This window comes from Mauremys reevesii, linkage group 5 (genome assembly GCF_016161935.1).
Source record: "Mauremys reevesii isolate NIE-2019 linkage group 5, ASM1616193v1, whole genome shotgun sequence".
NCBI lineage: Eukaryota > Metazoa > Chordata > Testudines > Geoemydidae > Mauremys > Mauremys reevesii.
This window is the reverse complement of record NC_052627.1, coordinates 71,381,076-71,405,474: the sequence shown is the minus strand read 5'-3', so window position 1 is coordinate 71,405,474 and position 24,399 is coordinate 71,381,076. Positions and strand designations below refer to the sequence as shown.

Below are 24,399 nucleotides of genomic sequence, written 5' to 3'. Positions count from 1 at the left end.
AGGATTTCCGGGTTTGTGGATCTTGGGTAGTAGATAGAATAACCCTGGTCGGGGCTCTAAGGGTATGTTGATTTGTTCTGGTGTTAGTGTAGGGAGTGTCCTGAGTAGATGGTGCTGTTTCTTAGTGTATTCCTCAGTGGGATCTGAGGGAAGTGGCTTGTAAAATTTGGTATTGGAGAGTTGTCTGGCGGCCTCCTTTTGGTAGTCAGACCTGTTCATGATGACAACAGCACCTCCTTTATCAGCCTCTTTGATTATAATGTCAGGATGGTTCCTGAGGCTGTGGATGGCATTGCATTCTGCACGACTTAGGTTGTGAGGCAAGCGATGTTGTTTTTCCAAAACACCATCCTAGCCACCATGGATGTAGAGGCTCTCTACACAAACATCCCACACACTGATGGAATACAAGCTGTCAGGAACAGTATCCCTGATGATGCCACAGCACAACTGGTTGCTGAGCTCTGTACCTTTATCCTCACACACAACTATTTCAAATTTGATGACAATATATATCTCCAGATCAGTGGCACCGCTATGGGCACCCGCATGGCCCCACAATATGCCAATATTTTTATGGCCGACCTGGAACAATGCTTCCTCAGCTCCCGTCCACTCACACCCCTTCTCTACCTACGCTACATTGATGACATCTTCATCATCTGGACCCATGGGAAGGAGACTCTGGAACAAGTCCACCACGATTTCAACAGCTTTCACCCCTCCATCAACCTCAGCCTGGACCAATCTACACGGGAGGTCCACTTCCTAGACACCACGGTGCTAATAAGTGATGGTCACATTAACACCACCCTATACCGAAAACCTACCGACCGCTATGCCTACCTTCATGCCTCCAGCTTCCATCCCGGACACACCACAAGATCCATTGTCTACAGCCAAGCACTGAGGTACAACCGTATCTGCTCTAACCCCGCAGACAGAGACCAACACCTAGAAAATCTCCACCAAGCATTCTCAAAACTACAGTACCCCCATGAGGAAATAAGGAAACAGATCAACAGAGCCAGACGTGTACCCAGAAGCCTCCTACTGCAAGACAAACCCAAGAAAGAAACCAATAGGTCTCCACTGGCCATCACATACAGTCCCCAGCTAAAGCCCCTCCAACGCATCATCAGGGATCTACAACCCATCCTGGACAATGATCCCACACTTTCACAGGCCTTGGGTGGCAGGCCAGTCCTCGCCCACAGACAACCTGAAGCATATTCTCACCAGTAACTGCACACCGCACCATAGTAACTCTAGCTCAGGAACCAATCCATGCAACAAACCTCGATGCCAACTCTGCCCACATATCTACATCAGCAACACCATCACAGGACCTAACCAGATCAGCCACACCATCACCGGTTCATTCACCTGCACGTCCACCAATGTAATATATGCCATCATATGCCAGCAATGCCCTTCTGCTATGTACATCGGCCAAACTGGACAGTCTCTAAGGAAAAGGATAAATGGACACAAATCAGATATTAGGAATGGCAATATACAAAAACCTGTGGGAGAACACTTCAACCTCCCTGGCCACACAATAGCAAATCTCAAGGTGGCCATCCTCCAGCAAAAAACTTTAGGACCAGACTTCTAAGAGAAACTGCTGAGCTTCAGTTCATTTGCAAATTTGACACCATCAGCTCAGGATTAAACAAAGACTGTGAATGGCTTGCCAACTACAGAACCAGTTTCTCCTCCCTTGGTTTTCACACCTCAACTGCTAGAACAGGGCCTCATCCTCCCTGATTGATCTAACCTCGTTATCTCTAGCTTGCTTCTTGCTTGCTTATATTTACCTGCCCCTGGAAATTTCCACTCTTGCATCCGACGAAGTGGGTATTCACCCACGAAAGCTCAAATAATACTAGTGTAACAAGGAAAAAAAGTGTGCCTTTCTCTATAAGCACACTGTAGATCCACATATGTAGCTTTTCCTATTTTTGCTTATGTTTTAAACCGGAATTTTAAGTTTTTCCATTAAGATCCATAAAAATGAATGGTGTAGGCACAATTTATGTTTAAATTGCACCTTCTTCTATTACCTTATGTAATATATATATTTTAAATAACTTGTATTTGCTTTGTTCTCTCATACTGCAATGAAAGGTCTAGTCACAGTTCAAGGCAATTGTACCTGTATTTCTCCTCAGTGACTCAGCAAGGGCACCCAATTCCAGCTCTGAAGCTGTTGCCTCTTTTGGGCAAAGGCATGCTTCCCTCTCCCTTCTGACTGGGGTATTTTCAGGCTGCACAGTAGTCTGCCTTCACTGTGTTATTCCCGGCACACACAGGTTGCCCAAAGATACCTCCTTGCTTTCTCTCTAGATATGGTTAACAGGTGTAATTACTACAGGTATAAAGGTATCACACAACACTTCCTATGTAAACCCATGTTATTATTAAGGTAAAAATATTCCTGAGAAAAAATGTAGAAAACAATAAAAGAACCTACACGCATGTTAATAAGTTTACCAGAGTTAATCTCAACCCGAACATGGATTCTGGCAGGGGCAGTGTGGGGGGACTCAAGGGGGACTCCTTGTGGTTACAAGTTCATTACAGCTTCAGCTCAGACCTGGCACCCAGTCCTTCCAACTCTACCCTAAGGATCAGGGGGTCCTGTTTGTTTGCTGGACCAGGAAGAAGGCCCTGAGAGTTTAAAACCAGGTTATTATCCGAAACCCTTTCTTTTTCTCTTTGTCCCTGTATAATCCAGTTTGAACTAGTATATGCATACCTCTGCTAGGGTGTGGCTTCAAAGAGCTGGCAGTGGAGGAAGTACATTAAGATCCCCCTTCCAACTACAGAAGGTATATACAATGCCATAATACATACAATGTACCCAAAGGTATTAACCCTAATTTGATATTGGTTAACTTAATAAATAACATTTATCTTAATTCTATATGGTTTGTTCAGGATATTGTCAGTCTGTCACAAACCCAATTGGAATATACATGTACAAGAGGGCAGAGTGAATATTGGTGAAGGAATATTAACTATGAACTGCTTGCCTCCCCCATTTTTTTTATATATATAAAGACTGAAGATGCAATTCTGCAGAGAAGCCTAAGAGTTAGATTCATAGATTCCAAGGCCAGAAGGGACCATTATGATCATCTAGAGAAAACAGCCAATCATGATTTAAAAATTTCCAGTGATAGACAAGCCACACTAACACTTGGTAAATTGTTCAAAAGGTTATTTATATAATTAGAGCTTGTCAAAATGTTTTGAATTTTTGATGAAAATAGTTTGCATTTTTGTAAATATGCATTTTTGCTATTTTTGATCAGCTAATAAATTGGTTGAATTTTTTTAAAAATGAAAACTTTTCTGCATTTTTCAACAAGATTTATGAACAGCAACTGTACAAAATTACATGGAACTCAACTTTGTGACCTTCCAACTACCTGTGTATTTAACAGAAAACTGTGTGGTAAGTCTTTCAAAAAAATGTTATTTGATCAGTGTCAAAACTGCCTTCATCCAAGTTACAATAGGTGACCATTAGATAACCTTCCTCACCCCTCCACTTTTAAGAGCAATTAAAGAAATCTTACTCTTTCAAAGCCCTGGAAACAGTGATTCAGTGTGAATCCAGTCAACAGCTGGATTAAAAAAGATTTATCTCAAGATGGACAAACCCAGAATAAACAAGTATCAGAGGGGTAACCGTGTTAGTCTGGTTCTGTAGAAGCAACAAAGAAACCTGTGGCACCTTATAGACTAACAGACGTTTTGCAGCATAAACAGTAGTTCTTTATGTAGCCTATAGTTGTCTATACAAAAGAACAAAGACCAGCAAGAGCACTGCAGGTGTTCAGTGACTGCCGTATGAGATCAAAGAGAGAAATGCGGTAGCTGATTAAAAAAAAAAATACCAGCAGGCTAATTTTATGACCATGCATAACATCTATGCAAGCTAATATAATAAAAGTAATCAAATCTCATGCTTCAGTGTGTCAAATGATTGCCTAATGGTCAGAAACACATTCCCTCCCCATCCATGCCTACCAATGCATAGAATTGGCTAGATGCTTTATTGGGCTGTTGGTCTGAAATTTGTTTTATTTTCAGGGGGTGGGGGGGAGGTTTACTCTTAAACATTGAGAATGGTCTGCTTTTGAAATCAGGATGCCATATGTTAGATAGACTGATCAGGAATGATAAATCCTATGTCCCTATATATTTTTAGCATTCCAAGTTAGGAATGCAAGACTCCACAAAAATATTTCTTGCTTCCTTAAGGTGTCCATATACTGCACTTTATAGGTCTCCTAAAGTTGTCCAACTATTTCACTAGTGTACAGATGCCCTGTTATAACGGTTTTCACTGACACCTTGCTTAACACTAGAAACATCATGGCTTCCATGCCCGTACAGAAAATTAGAGCAACTTTTTCTTTTATTTTCGGTCATACATGCCCAAGTTTTTGTACCCAAATAATAATTTTGGAGAAAAAGGAAAGCAAATAAACCTCTGCATGTATGAATAGGTGTCAGTGCAGAACAAGATCCCTTCTCCACAAAAAAAACAAAAACAAAAACCCAAAAAACCCACACGACACCACCATCACCACTTCCTTCCTCAATCTTTCAGACTAAACTTTATAGTTCAGAGGACAAAATATTTCAGAGGATACCAAGTAGAAACTACTTGCCTGTGACCAAGAGAGCTGGCATCCAGTTGGGTGCAATGCAGGAGTCAGTCTCACGCTTTCAAAATCTACAGAGTTTACAAACGAATAAGCAGAACCCTATATTTTATGTAATAAGTGTATTAGAAATTAATAAAACGTATTCTTCCCTTCCTGTCCCCATTTATTTAAACAATGATGATTTGCATAAGCAACACATTTTTAATGAAACTTTCCCTTAATCCCCGCAAAACAAATAGAAAAACCAAAACAAGCAGCTTCTGTTGAAAAGGTCAAGGAGTCTCAATCTGACAGTTAAAATAAACCATACTTTGCATTGATTCTGTCTTAGTCTCATGTAATAACCACAGTTCTAGGGTAAACTAACACTATACAGTTCAAGCTGGGATTCATTACAAGAAATATAACCATTCCCACCTCATCCAGAGAGAGATGGATTGAAAATAACAATCAGAACCTGTCACTAAGAATATATCAATCCATCTGTATTAAAATCCAGCATTGGATAGGGAAGATTCCTCATTGCAAAATCTGGCCAATATAACAGCTATAAGACCAGTGACTAGATATAGGTATCTGCGACATAAAAAAGGTGATAACAGAAGCTGGGCAAAACAGTAGAGTACATAAGATATAGAAAGGAGGGAAAACTTGAACACAGCCTTCACCCCACCCCACCCCACCCACTGATGCAGTAAGAGCTTGCATGACATAACTTGTAGTTTTCAACTATGACAGGGAATAAATGTGCCATTCAATTTTGAGCGAATAGAGGGATTATTTGTATTTTGAGTTTCAGACTCCTTTATATGCCTAGACCATGGCTTGCTTCTGTTGGATCAAGGCTGCTATTTCTCTGGATTTGTGGAATGTATGCACCACATCATCCTCTAGACCTTTTAGCACTGCTGGATACAGGAGGGCACAATTAAAGCCTTTACCCATCAGGGAGTTTTTGACTTCAGCACACGCCATCCTTTCTTTCCACAACCGGGGAGAAAATTCTTGAACACCAATGTACAGGGCTTACTACTCACCACTGGCATGCCTCCTCATAGCTCATCTGGGGATTAGCTTGACAGTTTAATGCCTGTTCCTTTCATCACTCAGCCACTGTCTCAATCTCACACTCCAGGACTCAGGGTAGTCATATTCTGTGTGACTCAGCCTCTGGCCAGGTCACCACAGTCCTCTCCATCCGGGGTCCGTCAATGGTTCTCCGGATAAGCTGTCTCTCTGTCATTCCAGGCAGTCCTCCATTCTATATCCAAGGTTGTGCCACTTCCCTAGTAGCTGGTAGAAAACCTGGTCTTACCATCTACTCTGGTTTCCTGCCCAGAGACCTTATGCTCCACAACTATGGTTTACTTGCTCCCAGACCTGGTTGTTATCTCCTTCCTTCTATACTCTAGCACCTCTGGGTTTACCACCCATCCGAGCTTCCTCTGCTCCCTGTGGCTACTTTGCCCTTTGGCTTCTTACCAGACCCTGTCATCTCTAACAAACCTCCCTTCTGTCAGGAAATGACTAAAGACTATTTTCCCCTGCTGTTCTCAGATTTGTCAAAGCCCCCCACCAGTTCCTACCCAGGTGAGCTTCATGCTTAATTAAGCATTATTGAGCTCTGGGCTCCCCTCCAGGTGCAGCCTATGAGGTTACCTGGCCCATCTAGCCTATGCTAACCCCTTCAGGACTGGTGTGATGTGAACACCTCAGCACAACCAAAAACAAACAAGCAAACCAATTTTACCCTTGTGTTCTCACTGCTCTTGTATCCATGATGCTGCTAGGATTTTCACCTGATCTGTGAAGTTGTGAACAACAGCTCTTGGCCAGTGCATGATGACATTGGTTGATTTTAATGAAGTGATTGGTGTATTTGCATTCCAGATTTAAAATCTCAGGGAGTCATTTATCCAAAGCAGATTGTAGATTGGAGCCTCCTGAAGACCGACAATGTTTGTTTTTTCTATAGCTGTTTTTCTGTCACCTAGGCACTTTACCATTTTCACAACCTCTTGCTGGAATTGGGGCAAATTCTGATGAAGTTATGGCCTCCCACTCTCTAGATTAGAGATACTTTTCTCTGCCCCCTCCATTTTCTCCATTCATTCATTAATTTTGCTTGCTATCTTTTTCACAAACTAACAGCAGTAACCAGAGGCAGTGCATCTGAGAATCCCCTGCTGCTGTTGTGGCTGCTGTCTGTTGTGAAGCAGGTCAGGGAGCACAAGAAGATGGTGGATCTTGCTGTGGAGAAGCAGCTGGAGGGTGTCCACATTCTATGCCACTGATCTTGAGCTGCTTCTGCTAGCAGAGTATTGATTTAAGGCATATGGAGTCTGGCCAGAGTTGAAAAAGTCATTTGAAAAAAAAATACCATTGCCTTTAAAAAAAAACCTTGACTCTATAAATGCTATTGGTTTCATCATTCTATAACATTATCCATAAGGATTTGATGTAATGGAGTCCAAAACACAAGTTATACAATAGCCTAAAAGAAATTGATATTTCAACCTGGGTAAGCACATAAAGGAAACTTAGTATATCCTGATTCTATAGGCGAATCTCCTGATTTTGTGGAGCTCGATAATAGTACAGAAGACAAATCAGAGGTGCTGCTGCTCCTGGATCAGGCCACAGTCAGGTATAGAACAACAAAACATGTGATCAGCATCTTGTAATCTTTGCAGATTGACTGCGTCGGCAACTGTAAGCCAGAGTGTTTGCCTCTAAAAGGTCATTCTGTTGCGAGGGCGATGTGAAGACGGGGACCAAGCATGCTTTGTTGTACATCATCAGCATTTGACAACTTCTTTTCACGAGTATGAATAAATTGCGACTTTGTGATTTGTACTAATTTGGTTTGGGAAAGTAGCCAAAGTCAGATTTTTTGCTTTCAATGGATTGCATAGAAAATCTTACTTTGTGAATTAAACTTTATGACAGTTTCTTTGCAAATGCTAATGGAGTCTCTGTAACTAAAAAGTCAGACTTTGTCTTCTGAATTCAATCCTATAACAGAATCATATCAGGTGAAATAAGCAATGCCTCCCGTCCCACAAAAAGTTCCACAACTTTTGTTGTAACCTTTCATTTGGAACCCTGACTGTTTAAACCATATTAAAATGTCTATCTTGTTTGTTTTCTATATTGCTGGGTGATAAGAGCTAGTGTTCTCAATAAATGGAACAAATTACTAGAGAGCAAGACTGCTACAAATCTTCAGTAGCAATCTTTAAAAACCTGTTATAAAAAGCTTAACAAGGGGAAAAATTATATGAGTATGACTTATGTACCTGCTGAGTTATCTGAAGCTGCTGGCTCATTAACAGATCCCTGTACACAGAGGATTGTTTATAATGCATTTTTTATTGAGCAAGAATTGACATGTAGGAATGGGAATTTACAAGGGTTCTTATCGACTGTATTAGCAGGATGTAACATTTTAATGGTAATACCAGGTACTGTATGGTTTCTATTGTTTATGATGGAGTTACAGCATAGCCATTGCAAAATACTGAGCCTATTTACATCAGCATAAAACTGGAGAAACATAGACTGGTGGGAGATACAAACGTGAGGAGGTGATGCTCACTGATAGATCAAAAATACCTAGAGAAACTAATTATATGCCAACATAGTAATACACAGTTCTGGATTGGATTCCATAAGTGCTTGAGTTTTTGTTAAGGCATGGTTCTACTCTCAAAAAATAACTGTATTGTGTCTCAGTCATTTTGACATCATATTTTCTCAGTTTAAAAGTTTAAGGAATTTTTGTTTAACTGATAGTCACCCTGAGAGCTGGAAGTTAAGCTCTATTCTTTCATCTTCAAGAATCTGCACACAAAATTATGCTCTTAGTGGACACCAGTATCTTTAATAAGGTTGTGCAGGTGTAAATTTAGATAGCATTTGATCCTGCATGTGGAATGTAGGGAACAACTGCTGATGGCTCATGAGCCAGACTAGAATCCAATCGCACTTCAAGAGCTATGCTGGCTTAGCACGCTCAGAGGAATAATAAAATAATAAAAAAAACACATTTTTTTTCTCTAAAGCAAGAAGCTGTGGCTTAGAATACACTCCGGGCAGATTTTGCTAATAGCACTTAACCCACAGCAAGGGATCGCAATAAGCTGGACAACCCTATGAAGACCACCACAGGCATTTTGCCTCAGAGTGCACAAGGAGGCAGAGTACTTCCCAGGGCTTTCTGGGTGCACTGGGGTAACTCATTCAGTGACAGCTCTTTTAGGAGTGTGTCATTCTCCCACTCACTCCTCACATGTCTGGCCAATGATTGGAGCATCTCAGTTGCAGTCCTTGTGCTTCTCCTTAGTCCTGTCCCTGCTCCCATCCCATGGTGCAGACCTAGCCCACAATGCCATATTTCCCCAGTAGCTATACACAAAAGAACTGCATTTTGGGCAGTCCTTGTAGTCCTTACTCAAGCAAACCACTATTGATGTTAGTGAATGTTTTGTCCAATTGTAACTCCTGCCTAAGAACCTAGAAAGGACTTCAGGTTCTTTAATTGTAGACAATAACTGATTTTTTTTAGGCTCTAACTAGTGTGTGACACTGGTAACCCAAGTTAAGCCAAGCTGAGAACTGGCACTCAGACCTGGAAACCAAACCAGCTCATTTGTATGTTAGTTTGTTCAAGATACGTATTAGACTTATAAGAATGTATTTAGTGTTTAGACTCTATGCAAACGCTTGTAAATTGCTGCATGCATGAATCTTACTAGCAATGTCTGTATTCTATGCTACAAAGTAAAAGATAAGTTTGTTTTATAATTGTAAAAATGCCTACTCTGAACCTGTGAACTCAGATGGGAAGAGTGGCTCTCCCCATTCATCTAGGAGGGCTATCAAAAATGAAGTGGACCATCACAGGACAGAATTTTCATTAATTGCCCCATCCATCCATGGAGAAGTCAGGACAAGGTCTTCTGCACAATCAGTTTGAATGCTGAAAGAAGGAAATAAAAATAGCTAACATGATTTTTCATCTCTCTGCTGTTTGGACTCTCAAGGCCTGGAGCTAAGAAACAAAAAGCAGAGATCCCCAGGGTCAACCTGGGTTAAGCCCTAAAAAAACATTAAATGCTGACAGACTACAACATCTCTGCCATCTTATGAATCACAGACTGAAGCTCATTTGTGCATATATGCTTGTTTTAACCTGTAAATAACATTTCTTTTTTCCTAGTTCATACATCTTTAGTAAGTTTATTATAGGATGGGCTTCCTGTGTTGTCTTTTGTATGAGTTGTAAGGCTCAAATTGCTCTGGGGTAAGTGTCTGGTCTCTTGGGACTGGGAGCAACCTGAATATTTTGTGATTTTTGGTTTAAGTGACCATTTATCACCAAGTTCGGCTTGCCTGGTTGGCAAGATAGACTGGACAGCCCACAGGGACTGCCTGTGACTCAGTGATAAGACTGTTACAATGATCTTGGGGATCACATTTGTTACTGGGAGGGTGACCAGATGTCCTGATTTTATAGGGACAGTCCCGATATTTGGGGCTTTTTCTTATATAGGCTCCTATTACCCCCTACCCCCATCCCGATTTTTCACACTTGCTATCTGGTTGCCTAGTTACTGGGTTGGTGAAATCTAATTGGCAAACATACCACCAGTTTGGGGTATGTGCCCTGCTTTTGACAGTCTGCCCTGAGATTAGCATTCTTGCTCCTGAGCCACTCCAGACAATGTGACAGGTAAACTAACAGCATTCAAAGAGATGATTAGCCCAACATTAGAAATGTAAACAAACAAAACCTTATAAAACCTTAGAACAACAGAACGGTTACCACAAACATATATAATCTAACGAAAGCAGCAACAAACAACAAACATTGTCTGAACCCCACAAATTGTAACATTAGGAACCTGAAAATGCAGCTGAGTATAAACTAAAGTGCAAATGACTATTGATTTCCAGTGTTTAAGCTGACAGAAATGCAAAAAGTAAAAAATTAGGCAAGAATATAGGTAAATTAATGTGTTTGTTTACAACATACTAAGTTGACAGTTTCCCATTCATTTTACATTGTTATGATGTGCATGGAAAACAAATTCTAGTCAGCTACTCCATTTTCTTTCATTTACTTTATTTATTTACTGATTTATAAAAAAACCCCAATTAATAAACAGGAAAACAAACCTCAGAAGAAATGGAAACTACACATGGGTTTAATTTTAACACGTATAGTTTGAGAAGTTTAACACATACTGGTACTATATACAATATTTTCTATACTATTTTATAATCTCAAATTCATATTGCAGCATTTTGTCTGCCAGTAATTTATAATAAAAAGAGAGAACTCCAGGCTTGTGCAGAATAGAAGATAAATTTGGAGTTAAGTGGTGCGCTTTACAACTAGGTACCATAGAGACTGTAAGTTTCTGACAGGGCCAGATTAACCAAGGTGCACTTGGTGAACTTGCACAAGAGCCCCATTTTAGGGGGGATTCTGACCATTGGGCAGCAAACAAAAAACTGAGTGGTTCTATGAGCTTGTGTGCCAATTCACAATGCCACCCACTTAAATTTGACCTGGCTGCCCATCTTCAGGACCAGGCCTTGCAACAACGTGAGCACATGAATGCGGGGCAGGCAATGGGAGTCAGTGGAGTTGGGCATCCGGGATTGGGAGGGGCAGCCTGGGATGGGAGTGGAACACTGAGCTTGGAGCAGGGAAAAGGGAGGGGGAGGGGTCATGCTGATAAGTGGCCAGGAAGGTCCTGGGACAGTGGGTGAGGGGCTAGGAGTGAGTGTGGAGTGTAGGAGGGCAGAGGTTGGGGGTCAGTGGAGGGGATGTTGGGCTTGTAGTGAGTGGGATGTATGTCGGGCTGCTAGGATGTGTGTGGGGACTGTCAGACTAAGTGGGGGCTAGTGGAGGGCTGTTAGGGTATATGTGAGGTGGGCAGGGCATTTGGGAGCATCTGTCTGTGCGGTGGGGTTGGTGCATTTGTGGCTGGGATGTTTTGCTGAGTGGCTGTGCAGGAGCTCAGCATACTGTTCATTCCATGCAGGCCTGGCAGCCAGTGGAGCAGAGCTATAGTTTAAGGAGGATGGGGTGGGTCCCCCAAATTCCATAGCACACAAGGCCCCACAATTCTTTAACCTGGGCCTGCCCTCTGACTATGATTTCACCTTCACTTACAGGTAAAGTGATAAAAAAAAAAAAGTGTTAGAGGCAGCTGGCTCCACTTGAGCTGCAACAGGAAAAGATGCAACAGCAGGAGCTGGACCTGAAAGTCAACCTGCAGTTTCTGATGTAGCAGATGTTTTTTCCATTGTCTGTAATTTGCAGACTATTAAAGGGTGTCAGATTTAGCATGTATATTTTGCATGAAATCATATTCTAGAGCACAGAACTGCATAAATTGGCCATAAGGAAATAAAATATTGCATGTATGGACGAAAATCTTCCTACCTACCTAAGAACTCAGATAGAAGTTTAAAGTGAAATTAGAGCACATCAAAATGTAATATATGGCTACGTAAATACATATTATACATGTGTGGAATCTACATTGTAATAACAAATATTTTGTATGTATGCAACCCTACTGTGGAGAGAAAATAGGTCTAAATTTTTCCAGCATCAAATTGCAAATGCCTTTAAGAAAAAGATAAGAGAGTATGAAAAGCCACATTGCTCCTGGAACAAAGAGAGATAATAAGCTATATGTATTATGTTTGAATGAAACATAAATGCTCTTAAATTCAGCTCTTCAAGCTTGAACACTCAGGTACCAATCTGAACAATGGACTATATGTTCTATTCAAAATGCAAATACAGCTTGTAAACAATCTATATACAAAATCTTTACCTTGCTCAGTCCCTGATTCTGCGCATATAAAACAATTGCTGAAGATGCCTATCACTAATAAATTAACAGTGCAAGTATGTTGAACAAGTTAAGTCTGATGAAGCAAAAGGCTGCAAACTATTGCCAAAATGAGGTGTTTACATAAAACATATTATTTGGCTTTGCTCTTACAAAGTGCTGCTATTGTCTTCCTTTTTAAACATAATTTTTGCTGAAGTAACTTCTGATGCTATTATCATGCAGGCCTCAGTCAGCTGGAAAGTAATACATTTATTTCACTACAATATCTGAGTCTCCAAAAGCAAGTTTTATAAACTGTAGCTCACCCTACACAAAGAAAATGAAACTTGGATAATAAAAGCTCTCGTTAAAATATGTCATTGATAAAATTACTTTTTCTACCAAAGATGTAATTGGGGCCTTTTGTTTCTGGTCATTATCAGGACATGGCTATCATATGGAAAAAGGCACTATATTGTTAATGTTACTTAAATAATTTTACAATAATTCAGGTAGCACTTGAGATATGATGTGTTCTACAATTCTTGGCTGAAGCAGAAAAGATAAAGCCTTGCATGGATATTATAATTAGGGTAAATAATCACTTATTCTTTTTATTTAGTGACTACTTTGACTGCAGTGAAGTTCCAGGCAGGCACAGGGAATCCCCTGGGCAGACCTGATTGCATGACTGAGGTCTTTATCTAATCTATTGGTTTTATAAGGCTGCACATAATCATAGTATCTGAGCACCTTCAATGTAAAATCAAAAGCAATAGTGAAGTCCCTATTGCACTTCATGGAGTCTCTGGTGTGTCTTCCTTTTTGGGCTCAAAACTCTGCTTTAGATAGGGTATTTTGTTCATTTGGAGGGGTTTTTTTTTGGTGGGGGATGGGGAAGGTTGTTAGGGATGTGAAATAGAAAGGGATGTTATATTGTGAGATTTGTCAAATTAAACAGCCATGATGTAGAATAACATACATAAATCTATGTGCTAAAGATATAGGATTGTTTATATTTATCTAGTCATAGTTAAACTAATATATTTGAATACGTAAACTAGAAAAGATTAGAGAATAACCAAGACTGTCTCCAGAAGGTTATACCTCACCAGCTGCTGGTTCTTATTGAGGATACTGGGCCAGACCTTCACCTGGTATAAACCAGCATAGGTCCATTGACTTCAATGGCACTATACTGATTTATACCAGCTGAGGATCTGGCCCATCAAACTCTAGTGATAGACTAAGATTTTTGACAACTATCCGATAAAGTTGCCTACCAGTGATTCACAACAAAGCCATATAGGAAAGGTTATATAGAATAAAAGTATCATTAGCTCACTGGACTGAAAAATGACTAAGAGACAGGAAGCCAATTGTACTTGTAAATACCACCTTAGTTCATGGCTGCGATAAAACGCTTCTTTTTACTGTTTCTAGAAATAGCTGGGCATTGTAAGAATCCCATTAGTGCAGCTACATTGGTCATCCTTAAAACTTGCCAATTCCTTTAATGAACAATGGCTGAGATCACCTCTTGCCCTATAGATTGGCCATAGTGAGGGCAGTATAGGGAGTATAAAACCCCATCTTATTCCCAAACAGATTATTTCCCTCTTGGAAATAATTTTACTAAATTTTAATTTAAAATAATTCATAAATCTTGTAGCATTCAAGGAATCCATATAGTAAGTATTCTGTACAGAAGTATAAGGCCATATTGAAGATACTGAGATAAACTTATACATTAATGGAAGGTAAAATTGGCAATTTTTAAGGGTGGCACTGCTATTAAACTGTAAGGAAAAGCAAATAATGATTTTCAATAAAGTAGTTATATCACCAAAATACAGTAAGTAACCTCCATTGGTCCAGGTCTAAAAGTAAGAGTATCTTTACTGTACTTATTCCTCCATGTTGAAGATTTAGCTTTAAGTCTAGCCTAAGAGGGAATGTCTCAGATTCTCCCCATCTTGTAATTTTCAATAAAGAGAAAATTCCTGCTTAAAAAAGTAAAGCAGCAGAAATTAATGCTCTTGGGTATTATTGTTGGGTAATAGGATTTCATGTGGGGATATTAAACCAAAATGGTATAAACAATTAATAATTAGGATAGTGATGGTAAAATCCAACTTTAAATTCAGACAGCATGTTATGCAGGACCTTTGCTCAGTGGCTGGGAGAATAGGATTAATATAGGAAAAGCATATCATAGTAAGAAAGATAAGTCATGCTGTATTTCCATCTTCTTTCAGGTGATTCATTACAGTCATCAGACAACTAAGAGTTATAGATTGGATTTAAAACACATGGACATACTTGCCATATATCATAAAACTAATTGTTAACAGCAGGGCAATAAATGAAATGAAACTCATTTCTTTTACTTCAGAGACAAAAATAGCATCTTTGGTTTATAAAACATGCTGAATCTGCACAGAGCAGCAGACTCTAGAGTGAAAGCAAGGAAAGCAACAGCAAGAAATAAGTGCGCTACACAGGTTAAACAACAACAACAACAAAAAAAGGCACAGAACTGCCCATGTGACTTGTACTTGTCCTCCCTCCTGAAGTTGAGGAAGTTAGGAGATACATTGGACAAAGTGAGGAAGGTGGGCAAGGGTTAACATTTTCCATATTTTGTATAACTGTTATTTGAAAACACCTCAAAATGTATAACCATTATCTCCTGTGATGCACCATTCCTCAGCATAGGCCAGGCAAGAGCATGAAAATAATTTAGTGTGACATTGTGGTAAGCTTCTTTTGTGCAAAAAGAAACTAAAGCTAAAATAAACTTTCTATAGTACTGTCTGCAGAAAAATCCCTCAGTTCTTTTAGATTCCATTTGTTTTACCTGCCCCCCACCTCTTTTCTATATCAAACTGCAGAGATTTGTACTCTCTCCTATGAGGTGATTTACTAAACAGTGCAATGCACTGGAACTTTGCTTTACTGTTTATTAGCATGCATATTAAACCCCTTTATGTAGCAAGTACTGTATCTCTTAAAAGTGCAGTGTAACTTAGGCCTGGGCTACATTAGAAAATTAAGTTGGCTTCACTACCTCACTCAGGGGTGTGAAAAATTCTTCCGTCAACCTAGCTACAACCTCCTGGGGAGGTGGATTACCTGTGCCAACCGGAGAACCCCTCCCATCAGGGTATGTACACCCTACACTGAAGTGTTACAGCAGTGCAGCTATGCTGCTGAAGCATTTAAAGTATAGACAATCCCCCATGTGGATGCTATGGGCACGAACTAAAAGATTACTGGTTTGCATTAATGTAGTCCTGTTTGAAGAGGACTACTTTAATGAGAACCAGGAACCTTTTAGTTCACCCTGAGCATCCATACAGGGGAGTTACAGAGTAGCAGTTTTGTGTGCAGTGCTGTTCATCCTCCGATAAGCTAAACTGCAGGGTAGTGCAGACAAGCCATTAAACTTGCCATAGGCTAACTATAGGCTCTTATGGGTCATCACTGAGATAATACATTGCTAAATCAATTAGAAACAAGAGAGAATGAATTTACACTCATTAGTAATTTGGAAAGTGGAAAGTTCCCCTGGAATACACATTTTTCGTAATTTTCTGTCATACTTGACCTCACCAATTTTGTTTAATCAAGCCCATTAATCAAATACATCCAAGAGGCAGCTCATGATCTTTCAGAATTCAAATATAAGCAGAAAATCAAGGGCAGCACAAACTGATCCACATCACCTACCTTATTAAGGTTACAGTGCTGATAATGCTTCCCTCATCTTACTCAGAATTGCGCTCCATCTGGCTACCATTGGCCTGCTATTTTAACAATTTAAAACAGTTTACCATACTAATTCCCAACAAACTGTGCAAAGACAAAAACTATTCTGCAAAGATAATATATAGTACATTACACTCCCTATAAGATATGTTGGAGGTTTTTCTTCTTATGCAAAGTTATCATACTAAGTTTTTCTCTTTTAAGCACCTCTGAAAATTGCATTGTGCTATAAAGGTAAAGGGCCACATTCTTCCTGGGAGTATGCAGACTACAATTGTGTTACCCCAAGATGAGATTGATCCAAACTGTTCACTTAATTTCTCTTTCTGTAGAAAGTTTCAGGTCATTAGGCTACTACTTACAGACTACATATTGATAACTCTTCATTTTCCATGTATCCTTGAAGAATTTTTTCTCATATGATCAATAAGTTGAAAGTACAAATGGTGAAAGGAACAGATGAACAAAATATGAATCAAGAGAGGATGACTGTGACCAGTACAGCTGTTCTCCATGGACCTTACAAAGCAGCGCACCCTGAAGCTTTTTAGTATTAGGTTTGGCAAAATAGGGAAGTAGGACACAATTTTCAAAGTGAGGCTTCTTCAGAAGGAAATCCCAAGAGGGGATGAGACAGATTCATTGCTACAACTTTTGTAGGAGTCTAGAGTTAATAGATGCTGAAATACTGCTGTAGTGAAAAATATGCTGTTTATATCTTAACAATAAAATAAGGTAAAGAAAGACAATAAAATATAAAACAAGAACATTGCTCTGTGCATTACAGGAATAAGAGAAATGGATGACAGCACAATTTAGGGGCCTACCATATGCTATATAATATTGGTTGTGTAGCAAGGAATGATTAGCAGAGCAAGGCAAAATACAAAGAGAACATGAGAAGGAGAGAATTTAAAAACATTACTTAAAGAAAATAACACTGGTGAGACATCTTAACTTAAATTGAAAGCATAAAAAGCAAACCTCAAGAAGATTAAGTTTGAAACAAATCCAAATCAAAGCAAGAAACTTATGAAGCCATCACAAGTAATCCCGTTGTTCCTTAGTACAGTAGCTTGCACTGCAATGCCTATTTCAAAAAGACAGGGAACTACATGTGTTATAATACAATGTTATTTGTATACATTATACAAGACAGAGAAGTCTCAACTCATAATATGCTTTATTTTATTAGTCTCCACCTTGGCATTATTTTAATAGTGTTTTTGCTTTTCATTTCCTTGATTTTTTTTTTAATTCTGACTTCCATTCAACTAAATGTTATCTTTGCATACAGTACTTCTAGCACTGCTATTGCTATAGTAAAAGGTGAAAGTTAACTGCCATGCATGCTCTGTGACTAATTATCAAGCTACAATAAACTGGCAGTTGAATATACATAAGAAAGTGAGAGGCTATGTCACAGACCCTGTGCTGGGGCAGCATATTGCTGTGCTACCACAGGGCCATCTATGACTCCATTTCAATCTACCTCTTAGTCCTCCTGGTGCTCTGGGGAGGAGACATGCTGCACCAGGTCTGTCTCCAGTGCAGCAAATGCTCCTCAAGCAGCAGGACAGCTGCTTTGCTGAATGTTTTGTGGGCAGATCCAAGGCTCTATTTGCTCCCAGCTCTTTCTCCCTCTCCTCTCCCGCTTTCATGCTGCTACCACTGATGTGGATAGCAGGCACAAGATCATAAGGGAGTACCTTGTCTTCAAACACCAGTTTTTCTCATGCACAGCAAAACGTTTTAAATCCTTCTTCTGTAATACTTAATGGTCTGCTTAAGAATGCAATTTTCAACTTCAAATGCTAAATTTGTAGCCTCTGAACTGATTTTCTTTTAACATTGCTTGATTTTTAATCTCAGCAAGACCTACATGACAAGAAAAGTTTGAAGAATACAGATTGAGTAGACTTAAGTAGTGACATTTGGAAGAGGTACATGTATACGGATCTAGGAGGTTCTCACAGATGCATCTAAAACTTTTCAACATGGTCCATAATTTGTGATGGCCCAGTGTTTAAGATGTCTACAGCTTTAGTATGGCCCAGAACTTGAGGTTTAGTCTGGGTGAAAGTAACATAAAAGACTTAGTGGTACAGGGGCCTGATTCCAGGCCCCTGGAGGGGCGGGGCCTTGGGTGGAAGGGGCAGGGCTGGGGGGGGTCAGCCTCCCCCAGTCAGCCCTTCCACGCTGACTGGCCTGCGCCATCTGGGGCTCCGGTGGGTGCCGCAGTAACAGCAGCTGGGCGCTCCGGGCCCTTTTAAATCACCGCTGCAGCACATTAACGGCAGCTGCGTATGGGCTGGTATCGGTGGCCACTTCTTACCTGTATGCTGTCCCGACCCACTTTCACCTCTGGGTTTAGTTAAGGAGGGCTGCATTTATGAAGCCTGAATTAGAGAAATCTCACATCAAACAAATTGTATTGGGGGGTGGGTGGGAGGAAACTAGTATTTGTCCAATAGTAAGGTTGAGAAATCAAGCTCTCAAAAAATCAGGAAATTCCAAAAATTAAGGTTTAAAGGTGCAGCCGTATCTTTTTCCTCTTTTGCATTTCCCTTAATATAAGCTCCTGTTGTAATACTGTATGGTACTTGTCAGATAACACAGGATATAACTCTAGGCCAAAGCTGGCATTGGTGCAGGTAGACACAATCCCACTGGCTCTATTTTAAATATCAGACTGCAAGCTCTTTGGGGTAAGCATTTGTCTTTGTATGTGTTTGCACAGCACTTACTGCAACCGTGACCTGATCCGGATTGAGGCCTCTGTCTAAACTATTTAGTGTTTGGGACCTTGAATATGGAAATAAAACAAACCAATCCCAAACAATGTTTTTAAAGAGTTAGAATGAAAAAGATATTGCATAATATATTTAAACTTTTTTTGTAAATAAAAAGAACAGCATGTGGAATTACAATTTATGTGCCAAAGTGTATAGTCTCCTACTAATATGTACATACAAAGTATTTTAACTCCCATTAGTAATCACAGAAGAGAAATTATGGACCCTATTTAAGTCTAATATGATTTTAAAAGTATTAAACTAGAGAAATGTGTTTAAAGGGGTAATGTCCATTTAACTTAAACTATAGTTGCCAGTACTACTAGAATTGCTCACCTCTCTCTATATTGTCACATATAGACAAATACATTTAATATTTGTTTCAACATAATCTTATCATATGTTATAATATAAACATAGCCAATTCTAATTTAAAGAAACTAGAGTCTGTCACAATACCACTTGCTTTAGTAAGAAGGCAACTGATGTATCCATTAAAGCCAAGTGTACAGTACCTGAAATCACCCAAATTTTTCAAGAGTATGTTAAAACAAGTAGTTTCTTTATAGAACACTGTTGGCACATTTTTGATTTCTTCATTCATTGTCATGCATTCCCCTACCTACAAGAGACTATCTGTTCCAGGTTTCTTCCAGAGCTCTCTCAAGTAAAATTATACTGCAGCTAATGGAAAATATGGCACATATTTTTAGTGCAATGAGTATGGAATTATTTTAAGTAAACAACTCATAAACATCTTTAAGACAGATTAAGCAATGATCAAATTACTTTCAGCATGTTTCTTGAATCAAATGAAAACAAATTAAACCAAATGGAAGATGGAGAAGGTAAGTAATAATAGTAGTAATGCAGGGAGAAAGGATGCTCTGAAATAGTATTATTCTGGGACTTGGGAGACCTGGGTTCAATTTCCACAAACTTCCTGTATAACCTCAGACATGCCATTTACTTTCTCTGTGCTCCAATGCTCTATCTACAAAATAGGGATAGAAGTACTTCCCTCCCTCATAGGGGTGTGTGAGGATAAATATTAAGCATGCTCAAATATTACAGTAACGGGTGTGTGTGTCACAAAAGTACTTAACGTAGATAGAGCAAAATGTACTGTCCTACCTGTAGAAGAGTATCTCAGGATTTTCTATAGTCAAAGTGCCTATCACAATTTAAGTGCTTAACAAGTAAATGAAATCTGCTTAAGAACGCCCTTAATGGAGTAAGCTAAGTGTCCTACTCTTTTCCCTCCTTCTCTGGTTATAGGAAGCTCTGCTTGGGGTGTGTGTCATTCCTATTATGATACAAAAGCTTTATCAATGAGGAAGGTGTTGCAGCATGCTTTAAACTTGTACAGAATAAGAAACACAGATCAGACTAAGTTCTGTGGGAGCTTGTTTCACGGCCAATCATAAACCAAGAAGGTTTTATCTCTATCTCTCACATGCTTCATCCTTGGCTTGGTGAGCTGCATTTGTCACTGAAGATATCAATTATATGGCAGGGTTATGGATGGAGAAGCAGTTGCTGATGTAGCTGAGCCTAGTCCTACTGATGTCTTTGAAGATCATCATTATTTTTCTGGATGGAATGTTGACAGTGGGATAGATTTTGCATGCAGTGAAGGGGTGGAGTTGTTGGGGAGGGGGAGTGTGACTGTGAGTTTGTGTGTGCACCTTTAAGAAACAGCCATTTAGCCAAGAGTAGTCTACCTCACAGGGGTCTATCAAGGTTTATTGCTTGTAAAACAGTTTGAGTTCCATGAATGAACAGAACTACATGCAAACACATTTATTACCATTAAAATAAATAAGGATGTGATCCTACAAAGTCACTGAGTTTTTGATCTAAATAAGGTCTTGCAAGATTAATTAAAAATATTAAGGCTGATTTCTGTTAACCCAAAACACTGAACATTAGTAGGATTCCCCCAAACCTAGTTCCATGTAGCCTGCCAAGTGAATACTTCCAAACTGAATGGAACTATGTGTTTAAAACTATTTGTCAATATTTTATTCCTAACAGCTGGTATGGTTCATTCCCAAACAAGCTATTGTAGCCTCTCTCTGTATTACACATGGCAAAAATAACTATTATTTAATGGTACTAAAGCTCTAGTAGGACATTGGTTATTCCTGAAGCATTTCTCAAGGGATTAGTAAAATACAATATGATTAATAATCTACATTAACACAAGTATAGAGATAACAAGTATTTATATTAGTGAGAGAATCATATCAGAGGCTGCACTATAGTGATTTGATATAATGTAATTTCTGGAGAAGAAATCAAGTTACAGTAAAGATAATTGAATAGGGATGTGTGCAGAACCGAAGCAGTGTCAAGCCAAAGTAATGTCCCCTGCTAGCAAATCCATTAGTTTCATGACTAGAGCCCATGAGGATGCATACTAATATGGTGGTGAGAATATTAATTATGTGTGGCAATATTTATATAGCTAATATACTCATTTATATCACCAAACAACAACGTTCTGTTAGCTATTCATTTTGACTTAAGGCTAAAAGAAAAAGCTTTAGCAAAATAATATGCTTCAGAAATTCACGGAATTTTGTGAAACTATTAGAAAGAGCTGACTCAGTTTCAGAACTGTGGGTTGCTTCATAACTGCAAAAGTTTTGCAGCCCTCTTTTCTTATAATGAACACCACCTCATTAACCAAATAACAAATACAGCCTAATTACAGGCACAGGCTTACATTATGAACTTCTTTGAGTCAGTTAATTGAAAACTTAATCTTCTGCAGGATGGTCTTCCTTTTCAAAGCTGATATGAGGAGGCATTTCACATGGTTTCACTAGCTGAATCTTTTGTATCACCAGGGTAATTCAAAAATATCCTTCTTAGCTCACCAAATTACTTCTCTTTTATGAGTTAATATTTATTGAGGAAAACCAAACAAAAACAATCTAAGAGTCAAATCCTGAGGAGTTACGGAGGGCTCTAGTCTATAACCTCTTCCCATGGTGAACAGCAATTACTTGCACCAACAGTCCCATTGAAGTCCACTGGACAACAGGCCTAAGTGATACTTGACATCAGTAAGGGTTCTAGAATTGGACATTCCGTTTTCATTCAGTTCTTACTGGGACACAATTCCATGTGTATAGCACAAGTGTATAGCCCAATGTGAAAAAAATGGTTACTGAGCTTTTCTCAGTGGGCTAACTTCTGCTCTCTCCTGAAATAATTTTGTCTATTCATTTCAAGTAGAATCACATCCTCAGGGGTATGCAGAGAAATTTAACTTTGACCCCTTTTTTTGAGGTCAAAAAGCCCCGGAGGAGCCCTCTCTTCCCTTCCCATGGCAGGAGCTTGCTCTTCCTTCCCCCCCCGCCCCCCGGGCAGGAGCTCGCTCTTCCTTCCCCCGCCTCACAGCTGTGGGGCTGGAGGAGTTCAGTGCCCCTGACTATTATTGGGGGGGCCCGTGTCCCTGCTTGCCACTCCTTGCACATGCCCCTGCACACCCTGATTTTCCTGGAAGGCTTTATAAAGCATGTGAGCCAAGCTGAAACTAAGAAGCTGAAGGCTTGGGAGACTACCAGCAGAAAAAGAACAGCTCTCAAGTGTTGGCATTAGTATGCACTTTCTATCTCCTTAGATACAACTGCACGAATAAAGCAACAGAGATAGGAAATAAAAATTGTTGTTGATGTAGAAAAAAATGAAATGCAGCTGTGGGTAGTGGACAATTCCTAAATATGAATCCCATTCATATTCCCTGGATACCCCCTTTCTCCGTCAGCAGATGGAAGCTGGTCCTTGTGGTACAGCTAGAGGAAAGGGAATATTTTGATAAAGACATCCCCAGTGATTAAAAAAAGTTACAAAGGACAAGCATCTGTCCCTTCCTCCCTCCAATGTTTGTACCTACATGTATCCATGTTTTAAAATGAAAGGCTTTTTCTCTTATCACCTCTCATACTAGCCAATCCCTGAAGACAGATAAGTTCTTTGTGTTAATTAGGAAAAATCTGATGATATATTTGCAGGGAGTACTAACATGGGATGAGATATAGTTAGAAGCTTTTAAGCACTTAACTCACCAATCTATAGAAGCAGATTTTGAATTAGCTACTTCAAAACAGAATTCTGTGCATTAGTGAGGCTAAAAGAGGCAGGGTGAAAGGGGGACTTATTTTTCTTCAGTGGGAATCACTTTCTAAAGCACTTTGCTAATCTTGACTTTAAAACATCACTACATCCTAGCCTATTTGTATTTAATTTTATTACATATTACTTGATTTCAGGCTTTCTGAAGTGACTCAACACTCAATGCATCAGATGTTGAGTCTTCATTGTAATTCTAATAAGTGGCTTTTGTTTGTAGCATTTACATATATATATAAACAATCTTTAAAATGCAAGTTCAAAATTGTACTTAATGGGCTAAGCTCTGTGCTGAATATGCTGGCCCACTGAACTGTAGGCAGAATTTGTCTCAGTGACTAACAGTCTAATTCCTGGATTCTGAGCTCTCTGGGGCCGCAATCATCCTTGTGTTGTTTGCCTGTATAGTGCCTAGTACAAAGGAATCCTGATCTCTGAGTGGATTCTTTGGTGCTGCTGGTACAGAATTAATAAATTCATTGCTAACAACTCTAAACAGTGTATTTGTTGGTATAACCCTCTCTTTGGTAGCAGATAAAAAAGAGTTGAAAAGAGCTTGAGGTCATGAAAACAAAATGCTTTTCCTGTTTTAAAAAAAATTGTACTTTGGAAAAGAAATGGTATTTTTATCCATTTATCATTTTTATCTTAATTCTCATGGCAAACTATCTGAACTTTCACAGCATGTATTTCTGATTTAGAGCTGTACAAATATTCTGGAAATTCTATATCTGCTTATTCACAAAGTGTTGTGCTCATTCTGATCTCTTATCTGTCTGTACATTCAGGAATTGCTTGATGGTGCACACGGCAGATAATGCATACTTTCCACGATGTGCACCATGCACCATTGCATTACACACCATTTATGATCTTATTAGCTTCTATAGAAGCTATTATTTCTCTCATTTGTAAGAATAGTACTGAATTTTCCCAAGCAGAAACAAGTCTTGTAGCTCTTCATTTGCATTTCAGAGGCCTCATTTCTGGGCATTTACTGTACGTAAGTAAACAGAGATTTTAAATATTAAAAATCCATTTGGTATGACTGAAAACTTAAACACCTAGAGTCCCCCATTACAGAACCTGAGTGTGAAATTAAAAAGTAAATTATAATATTCTCTGTCAGAATGAAGTTTGTCCAAC

The 24,399-nt window shown here is 39.3% G+C and overlaps 1 protein-coding gene across 8 annotated transcripts in view; it reads right to left on the bottom strand.

The window, feature by feature from the left end:
- GALNTL6 (polypeptide N-acetylgalactosaminyltransferase like 6) overlaps positions 1-24,399 on the bottom strand; it is a 564,733-nt gene that overhangs the window by 210,072 nt on the left and 330,262 nt on the right. Inside the window, exon 1 of one of the 8 annotated variants that reach the window (XM_039541780.1) lies at positions 5,723-6,047. The exons of the other annotated variants lie outside the window; for them this stretch is intronic. Within the exon in view, the coding sequence (XP_039397714.1) occupies positions 5,723-5,741 (19 nt within the window). The 5' untranslated portion in view covers positions 5,742-6,047. Of the gene's footprint in view, positions 1-5,722; positions 6,048-24,399 lie in introns of those variants that run through there. 8 annotated transcript variants of the gene reach the window in all.